This window comes from Xenopus laevis, chromosome 3S (assembly GCF_017654675.1).
Source record: "Xenopus laevis strain J_2021 chromosome 3S, Xenopus_laevis_v10.1, whole genome shotgun sequence".
NCBI classification, from domain to species: Eukaryota; Metazoa; Chordata; class Amphibia; order Anura; family Pipidae; genus Xenopus; species Xenopus laevis.
Genome location: NC_054376.1, coordinates 86,724,616 through 86,743,580, shown reverse-complemented (window position 1 = coordinate 86,743,580; position 18,965 = coordinate 86,724,616). Strand labels below are relative to the sequence as shown.

Sequence of the window (18,965 nt, the reverse complement as noted above, 5' to 3'; positions counted from 1 at the left end):
TTTAAACTTAGATTTTGGAAAAATAGTAAAAAATAAAACATGGAAAGCAATTGAAATAAGCCTTTATTTCTGGAGAACAATCTGAAAACAACGCAACTAAAAATGTGGTTGGAAGGTGTACAACCCCTTTAAAGCAGGTTCTTGATATCTGGCTTTGTTTTCAATGGTTTTGAAAGTTAACACACAGGGTTACAGTGTAGTTAAATAATCCTACAAATTATAAATGTATGCAAGTGAGGTTAAGCACACAATGCAGGGCATTTTTACTCTGCACCCATAAATAAACCTTACATGTAAACACTTTTAAGGGCATTTTAATTTATTGGTGTTCCCAGCCCTCTAAGCAGAAAGAATACTGTTTTATTGATTATAATTACATCTTTGAAGCATTGCTCCAAAAATAGTGGCACTTTACAGCAAGCAAATGTACTTACTGGAAGTTGTCATTGCTGTGGAGGTTGTTTACTCTCAACAGACCATAAAAACTCATTTGGCTATTCTCAGCAGAAGCATTTAAGTCATGCTCTTTCCCTTCTCTTATCATAGTGCGCTTCAAAAGACTAGAACATTTCAGTGCAAGCTCCAAAGCATCCATCCAGCACCTTCCTAAAGTAACAAGATTTATTATTATTAACATGTATTTTTAGAGCACCAACATATTGCAACAAGAATGGAAAAAAATGTATACAGTAGGTTAGAGAAACATAGCTGAAATGTACCTGCACTTAAAAGCTGTTATTTACAGAATAATATCCGTCCGACAACACTAACCTAATCAATCACTGTTTTTGGTAGAAATTATATTTCTACATGGCAAATAATTTACTATTAGGTGTAGCAGAGTAATATAAAACAAACAGACCCAACAGTCATGACATGCATGCTGCTGATTCTGTGTAACTGAATAATTAATTGAGGTTTGTTCCAAATAATAGCAGTGTTGCGTTCAATTAGTGAGGTCATTAATTCTGTGAAAAAAAGGTGTCAATTACGTCCCTTATTGAAAGATGGAAGACAGCAAATGTTGTGCATGCTGGTTATAGTGCATTTCTCTCTGAAAATCGGAGTAAAATTGGTTGTTCCAGACATTCAGCGTACTTTGATTAAAAAGTTTATTGGAGGGGGAAAACATATAAAAAGTGCAGAAAATGATGGGCTGCTCAGCTAAAATGCTCTTAAATGCTTTAAAATGGCAACCAAAACCTGAAAGTCATGGAAGAAAAAGGAAAACTACCATTCGAATGCCAAAACAGCAAAGACTCGGCCAATGATCAACTCCAGGAAGAGCAAAGAAGTTCTAAAGTTACCTATGAGTACTGTTACAATTAGAAGACGTCCATATGAAGCCAAGTTATTGGCAAGACGCCACCGCAAAGTGCCATTGTTGAAAAAAAGATGTGCTGAAGAGGTTACAGTTTGCCAAAGAACACATTGACTGGCCTAAAAAGAAATGGTGCAACATTTTGTGGACTAATGAAAGCAAAATTGTTCTTTTTGGGTCTAGGGGCCACTGACAGTTTGTTAAATGGCCCCTAGACCCAAAAAGAACAATTTTGCTTTCCTTAGTCGACAAAATGTTGCGCCATTTCTCTTAAGACAGTTAGGCAGTTTTTAAAGAAGAATGGCATGATAACGGGCCCTGTGAGGCCTGAAACATTGCCTTTTTTTTGTGCCTACTTTGTGAGCCAATAAAATTGCACATCTAAAAAGTTTATTCACTCTGTCAGTGTGCAACAGTAATTTGGACTACATGTAAAGAAGAATGTAGACATTGCTATTTTTTTGAACAGTCTAACATTCCCTTTTCATTACTTTCTGTAAAAGAATAACACAAATTTGATGGCTTTTTCTTCATGTTTTGATTTGGAATAGAATGCGCAGTGTTCCCAATGCATTTGCGTGTATGGAAAAGCTATCATAAGGATTTTGAGCTTTTTTCACTTTTTATAATATGCTATTATTCTGAACACTGTAGGAACTGTATGTAGTTTACATAATGCTGTAATTTTAGTTGGAAATATCTATCCTCTTCTTCTAGTAACATGGTACACATAAAATATACTGGCACACATTAATGAACAAAGCATTATGATCCTTGCATTCTAGGAGGTTACAACTGAGTGAGGGTGATGGCACAATAACATACTTGGATCATGCTATAGGCCAAATCTCTACTGCTCATTAAGTGCACAATAAATTATAGAATAACCACCCAACACAGAACAGCAAGTACTTGGAGACTCAAAAGAGTTAGGCGAGTGCAGCCTTGGTCTTACGTTGGGCATTGCATGCCTTAACGAAATAAACCTGTATATTTCTGCACTATATGCCTAATTTACCTTTACATATTCTGTTAGCAAAAAACGTTATATTAACTGATTGAAGAAAGAGTGAGGATAAAATTAAAATATAAAGAAGAATTTACCATCTGATTCTGACGCAGCTCGAATTATCAAGTAACTGCCAGGCAAAGGCTGTGTAATTGAACCTACTCCTTCACCTTTGGGGCCCTTAAAATGAAAAAAAAATATTGAAGATTTGGGCTTACATAGAACAATGAAATGATTTATAAAACAAAAAAATATATTTTTCTACATTAAATCAGTTATGCATTGCTTGACATACTATATTATTTCAAAAGCAACAAGCAACAGCAATAAAAATGTAAAAAAAGTAATTTACAAAGGCAAGTACAGCGTGAAAGTGTGATTTCAGACAAGTACCACAATTTTGTTTTCCTATAATGCTGCATTTTTCCCATAATCCACCTTAACTGTGCTTCCCATAACAAACTGCACACAATTTTGCTTGCACTTTGATTTAAATTAAGTGCAGTGAGAGTGTTCAAAATAGCATTTGAAGACAATTGCAATTTGATTGAATTGAAGCCAATTGCAAGTCTGGTGCATTTATTGAAGCAACCTGCTGTGGGGACCCTAGCGTTACCTCTAGGTCCAAGGTTGTGTAGCTTCAGGCTCCCCCAGCATCAAAAGGTACAGTTGCACACTACTGATCACTGCATTGGCAGCTGTATGGAAGTGCAGTATTGTGTTTGGACACAAGTATCTTAATTACATCGATATGTGCACTTCATTGCGTCCATTTAAGGGATGCAACTAATCCAGTATTCGGTTTGGGAATCGGCCTTTTTCAGTAGGATTCAGCCGAATACTTGTGCCTGTTCCGAACTGAATCTGAATCCTTATTTGCATAAATAAATTGGGTGTGGGAACGGAAATTAAGTGACTATTCGTCACAAAACAAGGAAGTAAAAAAACAATTTCCACTTTTTCCTTCCCGCCCCTAATTTGCATATGCAAATTGGGATTCCGATTCAATTCGGTATTCAGCCGAATCTTTCACGAAGCAGGACCGCCTGAACGAACAGATGCGGTCCGAGATCTGACGGGGATATTTAACCCTGCCCGATCGACATCTGGCCAACTTTCGGCCAAATAACGATCGGGGAAGCCCGTCGGAGGGCCGACTCGGTCTGTCTGCAGCTTTTATCGGCCCGTGTATGGCCAGCTTTACTGCGTGCCAGGGTCCCTTGCTGTACTTAGTGAATTTAAAGTAGGTCTTCCAACAAGGGCACTACTAAAAGGATACTGTATATTTTCCCCATCTCTGTGTGGGTTTCTTTTACTCTAGTCTTCTCAAACTCTTTAAAACATACAAAGAAATCAAATGGCTTGTGATTAAAAGGTAGGTGTGTGTGTAGGTATGTATGTTAGAAAACAGAGTCAGATGTGACTGATGAACATTCTTGCTGTATACTCAAGTAGGCACTTCATGAATAAGGCATGATAAAAACTATCATTAATAAAAGTATTGATTGAGATAGACAGGAGAGCAGCAACGGTCATTCAGTTATCAGTATTTCTTATGCTCAACGTATAAATGAATAGCATTGAGTAAGTATAAGCTTGATTAAGTCCACAAAGATCACATGTAAAGGGTATTTGACTGCATACCTTAACAGCCCAAATTGATTGTTCCAGCGGATGAAACAGCTTAAAGCAAAAGCCATCCTTTTTAGATGGACGCTCAATTATTTCACAAGCATTCAGGAGCACTGTACCAACCCACTGGCCATTTTTATGAGTTTTGTAGATTAGCAGAACCCCAGGCTTCAACACACACCACAGTTTGGTCCAGCTCTTTAAAGTCCCACGTATCTTTAAGGTAAATTGATAGATTAAGAAATCAGGTAGATAAATGAACAGATTAAATTAACATAGAAGGAGAGATATACATATTAGAGGACAAGGAAAACTAAATCACAAGCAACCCACATTTTACAATATCTGTGCAGTGTTCTATATCAAGCCACTGTGAAGGGCAAGTGCAGCTTTCCTTGCTAAGTTCACCACTTTCCTTGATTTATTGCCTTTGGACTCCACTTCATCCCAGTGTTCCTCCAATCAGCCCATGCAAATGAATATGGGCAATGCCCAGCAGTTGCACATACCACAACTGTTGCTTGAATGTCCAAAGTCACTAGGAGGGACTAAATGTGCATGTGCAAGTAGAGTTTTGTGATTAGAGTAGTGAAATAACTAATTACCAAGATGGTGCACAAGGATGCTGGAGCTCCTTGAACCTAATTGTGTGGTGAGAGGCATTTTAATTACAATTATGTTGCTTTCCTTCTCCTTTCCAAAATGTTCACATATAGTTATATATATGTCAGAAATATACTCACCTTCAGCCAATCAGCCATGACAATAACTGATGGGTCTGTGATCGTGCTAAGCAATTCTTTTGCGGCTCTCTTCTTTTCTTCTCTGTAGTTTTTCTTTTGAACCTAAAAAAGTTACAAAAAAAAACCAACAAAAAAGCAAAGATGATTTGATGTGAAAAAGGAGAATTTTTGGGACCTGGAAAAACCACATTTATGTGTTAACTTTTGGGAATCTGGGAGGCAACATCTGGGAGGCAACAGCGGAAATGTAATCCTTCATGTCAATAAGCTAGTGTCATTAAAGAGGTGCCGTATCATTCTACACATAATAAGACATAATGCATCTTAAACAGATTCTAAACCCAAAAAATGAATTGTAAAGTTACAAAAATACATGAGGACTTTTGCAATGTACAGAAATGTTTTACTTTTAGCAGTTTTAAATATTAGCAGATTTGGCTAGCCTTTAGTTCAAAAGCTCTTTGTAAATGTCAGAGTCAGCAGCCCGAGGTTAATTGACCATACAGAAAGTGTATAGACAGTTGGGGACAGATTTAATAATATTATTATGGTTATACTGTTACATTTTATTACTTATCTTTATCTTTGTGCCTCTCCTATTTATCTTGCAGTGTTTACTACGCTAAATTGAACTCTAACAACAAGATAGCTATTAGTTAAAACAAATAAAAATGATTGAAAAGAAAAAATTGGATAGTTTCTGAGCAAAAGGTTAAATAGTTAAAAAAACACTAAGTGCTAAGTGAAGACCAATTGCAAATATTTCTCACAATATTAGCATCTGACAATGCATTACATTTAAAGTCAATTTACCCTTTAAGTTAAGTACCCCCCTTCCATTTGCTCTTACTGACTATAAAACCTAAATGTTTATGCAATAAGCAATGTGTAAATCAAAGGCAAAACACTGTTTTGGCATTTAGTTCATTTAAAAGGATTGATATGAAAGCTTAATAAGTAGGCTAGAAATGTTGTACATTATGTGTTAGGCTTCTGTACCAGCCAAAGCAACCACAGCCCTTTAGCAGTGAAGATCTGTGTCTCCAAAGATGCCCTAGTAGCTCCCCATGTTCTTTTCTGCTGATTCACTGCACATGCTCTGTGTTGCTGTCACTTACTGAGCTTAGGGACCGACTGATATACAGTACACATAGAATATAAATGTCACAATATGAGGCTTATTGGTAATTAATACATGTGATTACTACATGGCCGCAGAAATAAGGGCAACTAGCCTTAGAATTTAATAATCAGCCTTGTAGCATCTGATTATATTACAGGCCTTCATCATCTGAAAATAACTTGTAATGCAAAACATTTTACATCTGTCATTGCCCACGAGATTGTCATCTTACAATACTAGCAATTACTGACATTCTACATATCCAATTAGTAATCAAGTTACAAACCATAAGGCAACTCAGGCAGAGTTTACAAACTCTTAATTATCTCCCTTGAACTACAGTATTGCTTTGGCCCCATAAAAATGACAGCTGAAATGGTTTAAAATAAGATAAAATTAGACAGTGTTTACAAGAAATGATACAAAGGGCTTGCATATAGTAAACCTCAATTATTTAAAACAGTATACCCTAAACCAGTGATTCCCAACCAGTAGATCATGAGCAACATGTTTCTCTCCAACCCCTTGGATGTTGCTCCCAGTGGCCTCAAAGCAGATGCTTATTTTTGAATTCCTGACTTGAAGTAAAGTTTTGGTTTCATAAAAAACAGGTGCACTGCCAAACAGAAACTCAATGTAGGTTGACAATCCACATAGGGGCTACCAAATGGCTAATCACAACACTTATTTGGCACCCTAAGAACAGTTTTCATGTAGTGTTGCTCCCCAACTCCTTTTAATTCTGAATGTTGCTCATGGGTTCAAAGGTTGGGGATCTCTGCCCTAAACCTTAACAAAACAACATGCAAGTAAGAAAATAAACACAGTAAACTCAAATTCATGTTCTGTGATTTGAATTAAAATCATTCTCACTTTTATCAATGGCAACATTAAAAAGAATAATTTACCTTAAGAGACTCCTTTTTTGTAAGCTTGCTTGAAGCAGAAGCAATATCTCTTTCAGAGCCATTATATAATTTAGACTCTGACTATTAATATATAACAAGACAAGAAAAAGGCAAGAAGGGGAGATAAAGAAAAAAAATATTATAATCAGTCAGCCGAAACAATATCCTGAAATATTTATAAAAGATGACATTTAGGCATTACAATTTTAACACAGTGTTAAAGCATTTTTATGGAACCAGAATCAAAGAATCACTGATATTTTTATATTTATTAAAGAAAAGCTTGTTTAATGGCTTCCACAAACCCACATGCAACTGACATACTAGTTAATGGTTACATACCATGTACAGCATCACTTCAAAAGAGGACATGCCACAAAATGGAGTGTGATTTCTCTGACATGGCCAATAAAAGCTATGGTTATCTACGTGTTTTTGAAATACATATATATAGTATGCCTTTTTTTTCTTTATAGCAAGCTCATGAATTAATATAGATATTATTATTCAAGTTTATGCTGTAGTTTAGTTACCCTTTACAATCTGTTTTAGGTAATTAGATATACTACACATATGTTTAATATGTGTGAGACTAAAGAATAATCTGCACTTGCAGGAAACAAGATAGTAACGCTGGGCATAGAACAAACAGCACTTTGGAAATTGCCGCTCTGCAATTATTATTAAACAACTGTCATGGAGTAACTGCAAAAATGAGTCATAAATGAGGAATAATGAACCCCTTTTTTTGTCACTGATTTTGGCCAACTACAGATTCAATGTACCCATCAACTTTCAAACTACTAATTTTGTATCTGTTTCACAACATAGGCGGAGGTTTGCTTAAGGTTCAGAGAAAAGGCTCACCTTGCTCTTTGACATTGAAATAGAAGTATCTTCCTTGCTTTGCAAGACATCATCTTTGCCTCTGTCAAAACCTAAAGAAAAAAAAGAATAGTATTCTATACTGTCTGTGTTCAAAAGGCATTATAAATGAAGGCAAAATATGTACAGACCTCTATCACATCCAGTGGTATTGCAGTAACTTTTCCCAAACAAATGCATAACCATGAATGCATTTAGTATTATAAAAGGACATCAGACAATGTAAATTCAGTGAGGCAGAAACTCCTAAAGCTGAATTAATAAATATGATGTTGGAGACTATACTGAAATGGCACAAACACTGTATTAAGATCAGCTTGCAGGTGCACTATAGATCATTTGCACTCAGCCAATCATTACCACGTCCTTGTCAGTGTCTTAAGAACGAGAAATGCAATGCCCTATAGTAGGTTTACGGTCATTCAGCTAATATTGCTGGAAAATATGGATGCCAGACATTGCCCACAGAATGGGGTCAGCACATTCTCCTTTAGTAGATCATAGCATTGATACACCCATCACATGATATAGAGAGTGATATTCTGAGACAATTTGCAAATGGGTTTAATTTTTTATTATTTGTGGTTTTTGGGTTATTTAGCTTTATTATTTATCCAGGTGGCCATTTCAGCAATCTGGTTATAAGATTCAAAGTCAGCACCAGTCAGTGATTTCTTTTCTTAAAATGCCTTTATTGGGACATGGGCTCTGACCCCAAACACTTGGCAACCTGGCTTGAGAAAAGACCGGGAATGGTCTGAAACGTTGCCAAGTGTTTGGGGTCAGAGCCCATGTCCCAATAAAGGCATTTTAAGAAAAGAAATCACTGACTGGTGCCGTCAATAACTAAAGCAATCTGGTTATAACTCATTCAAAGGGGGAACTATCGTGAAAATATTTTTATTTTTCTGAATAATAAAAAATAACTAAATGTGGTTGACAGTAAGAATGCAATCAGCCCCCTTTATAACAGTTATGTGTTCTGACTAATCTAATAGCATCTTTTTAATGATTATAATGGGTGGAAAGAACAGACTTTTCACTCCAAGCAAAAAGAGTTGTTTTATTTATGAATTTTAAAAACAACACCTTTTAATAACATTACATTTACATTGAAATCCACTTTATTTGTTTAAAGAACTCCAGTCACCGCACTCCCAAGGGGCAGCTGTTTCTGCTCACATGGAATAACATACTCACTCCAGGGGATTCTTTATACACACCTGCACAGTTAGTGTGAACAAAACAAGACAAAAACATCTATTTTGATCGGTGCTTCACTTGAGATATACTGAAGCTTTTCTTGTTTCAGTGCTGTTTTTCAGTGTCTTTTTAAAATATCTATAAAATATCTGTTGCTTGGAAGAGCTTTCCTAGGCAGTAGCCTAGCCGTAAACACATATAGGTCTTCTTTATCTACATATTCCTTCCATAGACTATTTCAGGTCTCTGTGACTCCTTGTACAACATGAATCCATTGAACAGGAATCATGCTCATAATACTTTGTTTTACCTATGGTTTTAATCCCATTAAGCCACATGTCATTTTTTTGTAATTTCTTGAGTTAATCATGGTTGAAGCAACTCCATGTTTGTTCCATTCAAGGTAGATAACTAGACTTCCTTCAACTCTTGACTGTATGGCTTACAGATAAGCATAAATCCATTATGCAGTGGTATTATGTATACACTGGTATTGTAATGTTATCATCTACCTCACAAGGACCAAACATGGATGAGATTTCTGTTTCTCTGTTTAACTTTAAAAAACAAAAACCATAATTTTTCTTGATTGAAAGAATAAGCAAAAGGTTTGTTCAGCTGAAGCCCTATTTATTGAACAAGGGGGTATAATGCCCTTGGAAGGCTTATAGCATAAGAGGTGTTATGATCACTGTCATGTTGTAGCAGAAAACTCCAGCAGTCAAACCATCAGGAATAGCCTCCTACAACCCATAAAGGTGGTGTCACAGACTAATACTGCTCAAAATCCGGCTTCTGTATTCCATGACAAACTGTTACCACAAGTGTCTGCAATAGGCATAATTTTTGCTATGGGGTTCACCGCAAGATGATTTTTGGTGTTTTGGCTGAAGCACATCACTCTTAGAGCAAACTGGTTGTCAAAACACCCTGTGCCACATTCGCAAAAGGGAGACATTATGCTTCAAGGTATTACTGTTTATCTAGAATGAAAATATAAGACTGCTAAGAGGGCTTTGTAGGAACACCATTTCCAAGGATTCTAGCACACAAGTCAGAATCTATTAATAATAAGAATACCAAGAATATTTATAAATGGTTGAATCAGTTACAAAACAGGTGAGGGGCACCAAATGTCCTATTTTACATAATAAATCTTTTCTTATATAGTTCTGTATTCTGCACAGTTTATATACCTTATGTAAACATGTGCCCTATAGTCCATTTTCGAAATGGAATGGCTGCTCCCACGGCTACAAAGCATTTTATTTACATAAACTGTAGTAGTGCTTCTGAAGCAAATACAAAATTTGTACTTGTGCAGGGTAAGCGAAGGATAGGAATCTGATAAACCATACACCCAAACCACAACTACATTTACACACATTATGGTCAGTTTTAATGGCAGCCAATCTTGACCTAACCTGAAGATGAAGTGAAAGTGGTTGTTGCATGCTCATAATATACAGTAATATTTATAAATAAGCACTTTAAACTTTTTTTTTTTTTTGTTTCAAACACTTTTATTATTTACAGGGTTTAACACCGAGATGGCATATACATGCATTGGTTCAAAGACATCTTCTTTGTTTACATTTTTCAATACAAGTTTTATGTGATTACGCAACACCATTTTCCACTATAAGTTACACAGTTATATCTTACTTATAAGATATATAGTTATATCTACTTTATAATATCCAAAACTGGATGCAGGTCATCATGCTCGCAGAGAGCTGCATTTGATTGTTTTATATCCTGAGATTGTTCAACTTGGGCGTAGTATCCGTTTGTATTTATCAGCACACCCTCTGTTTTTGTAGGTTACTGCTTTGTATGGGAGTGCCTGGTTTACTAGGGCAATCCAACCACTTAGTGTTGGGCGCTGAGGTGATAGCCACTTGCTGGTTATATGTTTCCTTGCACAGTAAAGTAATTCTGCCATTGCTGTTCTCAGGTAAATGCTATGGTATAAATCTTCTATAATTGCCAGCAGGCAGACTTTAGGATCCAGGGGAACTGGGATCCCATGATGTCCTGTATAAACTTAGTTATTTGTACCCAGTATCTGGCAATAACTGGGCAGGCCCATATCAAAAAGTTAGGCCGGTTGGAGCCACATTTGGGGCAGTTTGGATTCGTGCTTCTGCGAAAGTGTCTAAGGATTAAGGGGTTGAGGTATGCTCTGTGCAAAATATAGGTTTGTATTATACGTTCACGTACATATGAGGAGGTATGTTTGGGGGCCTCAAGGGCCTCTTCCCACTCCTCTTGGTCCATCTAGCCTACATTATCTTGCCATGCAGATTTAGAATGTTGGGTGTGCGTTTTGGATGTGGGTGTAAGTAGAATACCATATAGTTTGGATATAAAGCCCTCAGAGTATCCAGCTTGGATACAGCAAATGTATGCATCGGTTTCCAGGGTGGGGTGCCCTTGGGGGTATTGTGTAGCTAGGGCATGATGGAGTTGTAGGTATCTAAAGAAAAAAATGGTTGGGGATGTTGTTTAAGTTGTTCAAAGGACTTGATATTGCCATTGTCTAGAACCTGTCCTTAGCACCATATACCTTTCTCCTTTCAGAGCTTGGTCTCCTGAATCTTACAACATTCAGGCAGTGCATTGTTTTCCCATAATGGTGTATAGTGTTCGATTATCCCTGCTGGCAAGGGCACTAATTTGTCTGCTTTGTCCCAAACACGTAGAGCTTGTACAATAAGTGCGTTGTTGGGTTTTGGGGTGGGGTATGCCCGATATCCTTTAAGTTATTGGTACACTCTATCTCTAGTGGGTATGGGGCCTGTATGTCCCATTCTCCTAGCGCTGTCTTGGCTTTGTAAGTGGAACCAGTGCGAAAGTTGCATTAATTGTGAAGAGATATAATATAGATAAAAGTGGGGAAGTGCTAGTCCTCCATTAGCAGTTGGGTTTTGTAGGAGAGATAATCTAAGTCTAGGTTTTGAGCCTTTCCACAAAAGCGTAAGTACATGGGACGTAAGGGTTCTGAAGAACCGTTGTGACAAGAATATGGCGGAGTGCATTACCGTATATAGTATTTTAGGGAGGAGTACCATCTTTACCAGGTTAATTCTACCAGCGATTGTAAGTGGTAGCTTCCCCCATGCCTGTGTTTTCTCTCTTGTGTACTTCGGTAAGGGATATAAATTTTCTTGTAGATAGCTTAGTGGGTCTCTAGTAATACAAATGCCTAAGTATTTGGAGTTGTTAGTTATGATTAGCAGGTGTCTCAAGGGAAGTCTGTTTTCTCTACTTTCTGTAATGTAAAAAAACATTAGATTTTGCCCAATTTATGCGGAGGCCTGAGTTTTGGCCCATTTCCACAATTATCATAAGTGCCTGGTCTAGGGATTTGTCGGTGTCTCTTAAAAATAGTATCATATCGTCAGCATACAGACCTAATTTATCCTTGCAGTCAGCAGTTGAGAGCCCTTCAATAAGTATATCCTGTCGTATTTTAGCTGCTAGGGGTTCAATAGCAAGGGCGTATAACAAGGGTGACAGTGGGCACCCTTGCCTTGTTCCTCTGCAAAGTGAGAAGGGTTTAGACGTCCAGCCGTTTGTTATCATTCTGGCCTGGGGAAGGGAATATAACAGTTGCACCCAGGCTATAAATTACGCTCCATAACCTATTCGCTCCAGAACTGCCCATAAAAAGGGCCACTCAACAGAGTCGAAGGCCTTGGCCGCATCTAGTGCAACCAAGGCCCTGCCCTCCACCTCTTCGTATTGGGCTTGTATAACCTTGTAGACTCTGCATATATTTAGAGCAGTGGATTTCCCTGGCATAAAACCGGTTCGGTCCGGATGTATGATATGCAGTACAGGTATGAGACTTGTTATCCAGAATGCTCGGGACCTGGGGTTTTCCAGATAGCGGATCTTTTCATAATTTGGGTCTTCATGTCTTAAGTCTAATAGAAATTCATTTAATCATTAAATAAACCCAATAGGCTGGTCTTTCTTCCAATAAGGATTGATTATATCTTAGTTGGGATCAAGTACAAGCTACTGTTTTATTTTTACAGAGAAAAAGGAAATCATTTTTAAAAATTTGGATTATTTGGATAAAATGGAGTCTATGGGAGGCAGCCAATACATAATTCGGAGCTTTCTGGATATCGGGTTTCCAGATAAGGGATCCTATACCTGTATTACAGAGGAGAGCCTGGTTGCCAGAATTTTAGAATTTTAACATCTGTTGTGAGCAGAGATAAAGGGCGGTAGGAGCTACAGTCTAACCTGTCCTTCCCAGGCTTGGAGATAAGCACTATAGACACTTCCGTCATGGAGGGTGACAAAGAGCCCTGTGACTTTGCATCTTTATATAGCATTAGTAATTCAGGAGCCAAGCAGTCTGTATGCCGTTTGTAAATTTCAGGCGGGAGTCCCTCTAGACCAGGGGCATTACGGTTGGGGAGTGTGGAAATTGCTATCTTAATTTCCTCCAGGTTTAGAATATCTCTATGTTCAGATGTGAATTTAGGCATATTAATCTCATTCAGGTATAATTGAGAATCTGTTTGGGAGAAGGGGGAAGTGGTGGAATACAGTTTCTGATAAAAAAATTAAAAAAGCATTCATTTATTGAGGGATCAGTTAGGATAGTCCCAGTTTCATCTCTAATCTGAGTTATACTGAGGGTGTGGTTTGAGCTTTGGCCATATGTGCTAACAGGGTACCAGTAAGTTCTCCATGCTCTAAGTAGTTTTGTTTTGTAAAGAATAACTTACGCTTTGACGTGTAAATAATTACTTAGCTCTCTTTCACACAGTTTCAGATTGTCATAATTAGGACCTGAGGGGGTCAAAGTGTGCACGGCCTCAGCCTGTGTGACATTGTCACACAGTTGGAGTCCTGTGGCTTTACTCTCACGTTTAATGGCAGTGACCTGTGCAATCAGTGATCCCCTGAGGTATGCTTTAAATGTATCCCATAGCAATCGACAGTTAACATTGAAGTTATTATCTTTAAAAAAAACATTTCACATTGTTGTTCCAATATTTCTTGTTCAGGGAATAGAGTTAACCAAAAAGCATTAAATTTCCACGTCTATTGGGGTTTCATATCATACCATTGTAACAGGGCCAACAGAGGGGAGTGATCAGAAATGCCTGCTTGGCAAATGTTCAATTTTGAGAATAAGTGGGTGCGCCATTTTATTAACAAACACATAGTCCAGCCTGGATAGAGTTCTGTGTGTAGCAGAGTGACAGGTAAATAAGCGTTTTGTGGGGTTGTTATGTCGCCACAGGTCTATAAGGCACAGTTCAGTCATCAGTCTGGCAAATGGGGTGTTACCTGATGGAGATTGTCCAGTTTGTGCTGGCACATTGAGAAATAACTTATCCAGTGTGTAGTCCCAGGTATTATTAAAGTCCCCAAGCCAGATAGCAGGGATGTTTGGAGCCTGAGACATGAACAGCGCACCTTTTTGAATCACTTCAGGGTGAAATGGCGGTGGTATAAACACATTCAGAATTAGTAAAGGGTGAGAGTTTACTACACAATTAAGGAATACATATCTACCTTGTGGGTCCTGTTGTATTGAGGACAAACTAAATTGTACCGGCCTTCGGACTAGAATCGTGACTCCCCTTGAATACCGCGAAAAGGTAGCACTGTACGCCCATCCCACCCAGGGGCTTTTAAGGGCAAGACTCTTATCACCCATAACATGAGTCTCTTGAAGACATAATATGTCTGGAGAGTGTTGTTTGATAAATTAATATACTGCAGTTATTTTAATACAGTCATTCATCCCTCTGACATTCCATCCCATAATACACAATTGTTGGGGAGTTACTTTCTTTGTTTCACGTGCCATTGTGCCAGTAAGGAAGTCTATTTACTTGTATGTCTTGTTGTTGGTATCTGTGTATTGCCATCTCAGTATAGCGTAACTGGTAACAATATGTGGGAGGTAGGGGAGCTGGCGCAACAGGCTGCCGAACAGTTTCCTACTGGGGATTTCCATTCCCGTTTCCCACCCTGCTGCGTATCCAAAACTAATGCAGCCTTGCACCCTAACAGAAGTAACGGTCAACCAATAAAATTATTAGTTGGAGGTATCTTCCCTTTAATTACCAAAAAGATGTGATAGGTGATAGTAAATGTGAGGTAGAGTCTTTGTACATCTCTCAGTAGCGTCTAGTGCAGCTGTGCTGAGTCAAGGCTAAGTTAGCATGTATCCATTTTGAAAATACATACTCACGGACCCCTTGGAGATTTTGCAGAGTTATAGGTGGTCTCCAGCCAGTTGTGGACTTCTTCTGGTGCTGTGAAGAATGCAGCTTTCCCATTGTGGGTGATCCACAACTTGGCGGGGTACAGAATAGTGTAGGACACGTTGAGCTCCTGAAGCCGTTTCTTGGCTTGGAAGAATTTGGCTCTCTTTTTTTGCAGCTCTATGGAGAAATCCGGGAAAAAGGACAGAACAGAATCGTGGTAGTTGAGAATTTTGGCGATAAAGGTTCTGGGAGGGCCCCCGGGTATAGGTGGTTTGGCTGTGAACTGGTGCGCACGCTCCACTGCGAAACCCGTAGAAAAGGCCTCTCTGCCAAAGTTGTTGATCAGAAGCTTTTCCAGGAACATCTCTGGATGGTCTCCCTCTGCGCGCTCCGGTAGGCCTACCAGCCTAATATTGCTGCGTCTCATGCAGTTCTCCTGGTCATCTGCGTGGGCTTGCAGTGCTGTGAGTTTGGTTTCAAGTTGGCGTACCGTTGTTTGTAATGGTGGCAGTACATCCTCTGCAGCACTGAGTTCTCCGCCTCAGTCACTCTGGCCCGTATATTCTGCAGATCTTGGCGGAGCAGAGAGATGTCGATTTTCACCTCTTCAATTTTGGCTGTGAAGGTTTGGCAATTAGTGATAGCTTCTAGAACCATTTATAATTTAAGTTTGTCCCCGCAGAGGGAGAAGATGACGCACGCTGGCCTTCCTCCACTGCGCTGCATGTGCTGGTACTTTCTCTCGCTCCGCCATCTTGGTCAGGCCGTCAAGGTTTCTCAAGTTTGTCTCGTATGTCCTGCTGCTTTTTAGTAGGCGGCTTTGGGCTCCGGTGTTGCTCCACCACTCCTGAAGACCAGTAAGATATGTGAAAATAAAGTTTTAGCCTCCGGATTTGTCTGTTAGTTAATGCTTAGAGAGGAGCTCTACACAAACACGTCTAGCTACATCGCATTAACAATGCTTTAATAAATAAATAAAATTGCACTCAATAGAAATTCTCTTTACATGCACATCTAAAATCAAAAGTCCCCGCAGTCTGCATAACTTGACTCTATACTCACAAACACAGTCAGTTATGCCTATAATCTACTGTCACAGCGACTGCTTGGTGAAGTGTGGGTACCAACCATATTCTACTTCTCTCTTCTTTATCACCCATTCACTTTGTGTATGAAGTGTGTTAGATATAGTTTCACTTCTTACTGGAACGCTCATAATCTACATGGTGGGATTTTTTTTACAGCACTGATATGAGTCTTGAACACAGAGGGTTCTTGTTGAACTACAATGCAAAACTTTATTTTTTCAGTTTTTTTTTCCCATTTGCAGTGACTCTTTTTGGAAATTATATTTTTGAAGCTGGAAGAGAGCCTTAAATGTTGCTGGACTGGGGGTACACTTTGTTAGGGATTCATTTTTATATATGATACTTAAATTAATATACCTGACTTGAAAAGCAGTACTGTAGAATACGACTATATAGTATATATCATCATCTGAATCGGCAACAGTCATGAAGCAAATATCTGATTGACTAATATGGGCAACATCACCAGTGATATGTGTCAAATATGTTTTACATAGCATGATAAATAGGCACGTCTGTGTAGATTTAGATGCCAAATAGGGCAAGGGGATTTGCTGGACAGATTGTGCCTGTGTATAACCAATTTTACACTCTCCTTGCAATATTATCCAGAGCCACACTGCCAATGGGACATCCGATAATCTTTATTTTTTTTAATGACAGCACTAGTTTGTTCAGAAGGGAAAAAAACAGACATCAGCAATGAGGGTGCAAATACATGCACAGGGAAACTGAATTACATACAGAATAATGTGCTATTCAATGCTATTTAAAAGAATGTCTGTTCAACAACAGGCTGAAAAACTCTCCAGAATATGCCAGGAATGTCTGCATTCAGGAAACCCACTTTATTGACCAAAAAAGACAATGTGCATCTGTGCAGCAGGAACAAGGAAAACGTGCTTGCTCCCTGACATTTCAAAAGGGCATCAAGAAAAGGGGCTTCAGTGTTGACAGTAATACAACACAACCTGTTTTATTCTCATCAAAACACAAGTAAGCTTCGTTCTGACTTCTCACCAAGTAAGGTTATAGCTATATAATGGATAATTTAACACAGTCTTTTTACACAATGAAAATATATTTCAAGTCATAAACTATAAATACATACTGCTGAGTCATTTTATACTGGTAACATGCATTCAGCAGAAAAACAGGAAAGAAATTGGGCTCAGTAGACATTCTGTTTCTAGCATCCACTTTGCTGATCAGCAAGCAGCAGATGTACAATGGAAGCCAAACAGAGAACTTGGGCTACTGCACAAGTCAGATGGCAATGGGCCACAGCCCAGTTGGAATTATATGGTTGGGGGAAGTAGATCAGTGCACTGACTTTAAAACTAAAAATTTGGCAAGCAAACAAAACCTAATGGTGAAATCAAGTCAAATTTTAGGTGATAAAGTGATAAGTGTTCTCCCAAAATGGCCTTAAAAATAGGCAAGTAACCTTTTTACTTAAATAAATATATATATATATATATATATATATATATATATATATATATATATATATATATATATATATATATATATATATATGAGTCAGGAATTCTCAGGAAAATTAGAGAGGCTTCAAATTGTTTTTTTTGCCTTCCTCTGGATCAACTAGCAGTTAGGCAGGTTATATATAGACCTAAAAGGTTGAACTTGATGGACATGATGCTGCTCTTCTCAGGAAAGAGATGAGAAACCTCTGATAATCTTCTTCATGTCTCCTATCTTATGCTGGTCGTGTAGATTTTATTCTCATGAACGATTGTTCATTGCTATCTACCAACCTACCACTAACCATTAAGATTAAATAAAGTGGTAAAAATAACAAAGCAGACAAGGTTTTGGCCCTTAATTGGCAGACAGCAATCGAACAAAAGTTACATCCAACAAATAAAAGTTGGTAGATAGGCAACATATTGCAGAGATATTACCATTAGCCGACAGTCCAATAGACTAAACGACAGATGTTTATAAATGGCTTAAAGGGGACATAGACCTTGATTTTAACTTGATATGCCTTTACATGACAAAAAAAAGTTTAGCATACCTTTTGAATTCAGTTTCTTCTTCTTCAAAAAAAAAAAGTAATAATCGCCAGCCCCTCCCCTTTCCTTTACTTGCTATGCTTAATGTTAGGAGTCAGGAAAGTAGATTGCACTTTCTCATTAGCATAATTTGGTGATGCCAGTGAGTGACAAGCAGAACACTGCAAAAGCAGCCCACGTCCCGTCCCTGTGAGCCCCACGAAAGCTGGTCACGTGTAAAGATCCACGTTTGGCAAGGTTGATACACAAGCAGATCTTTCAGTGGCGGAACGACCTGGGGAGCAGGGGGTGCGATTGGGCCAGGGCCCGTACCCCTCAGGGCCCCAGGGAAGCCTGCTCTCACCACTTGAAGCCACAGAGAAGATCAAAACATCATATGCACAGGAAAATATCAGTCTGAAGTTATATGCTCAAAATCTCCATGCTTTATGACAACACAGTCCAAAAACACCATTGCTGAAATTGATTATGTAGCTACTATCAGAAAGTTTGTGCTTTCTCCATATTTTTTTAATTTAGAGACCATAAGGATAGTGTTGTGTGCAAAAAACATCTTAAAGACATCTGGGTTAAGCATGCTTGTCTATAACAAGCCTTTTTATACAGAAAAACAGTCGGTGACTTCGTTTTTCCTTCAAATATGATCTATAATAGCAAGTATTATCTATAATAGCAAGTATTATCTATAATAGCAAGCATTTGCAAAATTCTGCAGCTCTATTACAGGGATTATACATCATTCAAATTCATCATTTCATTTGGAGGG

The 18,965-nt window shown here is 38.2% G+C and overlaps 1 protein-coding gene across 6 annotated transcripts in view; it reads right to left on the bottom strand.

The window, feature by feature from the left end:
• Positions 1 to 18,965, bottom strand: part of osbpl8.S (oxysterol binding protein like 8 S homeolog) — a 94,596-nt gene that overhangs the window by 25,277 nt on the left and 50,354 nt on the right. For 4 of the 6 annotated variants that reach the window (XM_018255941.2, XM_041588596.1, XM_018255942.2 and 1 more), the window contains 7 exons: positions 7,604 to 7,674; positions 6,737 to 6,817; positions 4,706 to 4,807; positions 4,568 to 4,603; positions 3,975 to 4,178; positions 2,426 to 2,510; positions 435 to 606 (listed from right to left, as the gene is read on the bottom strand). In XM_018255941.2, the coding sequence (XP_018111430.1) occupies positions 435 to 606; positions 2,426 to 2,510; positions 3,975 to 4,178; positions 4,568 to 4,603; positions 4,706 to 4,807; positions 6,737 to 6,817; positions 7,604 to 7,674 (751 nt within the window). The remainder of the gene's footprint in view (positions 1 to 434; positions 607 to 2,425; positions 2,511 to 3,974; positions 4,179 to 4,567; positions 4,604 to 4,705; positions 4,808 to 6,736; positions 6,818 to 7,603; positions 7,675 to 18,965) is intronic. The other 2 variants (XM_018255944.2, XM_018255945.2) reach the window with 1 other exon arrangement.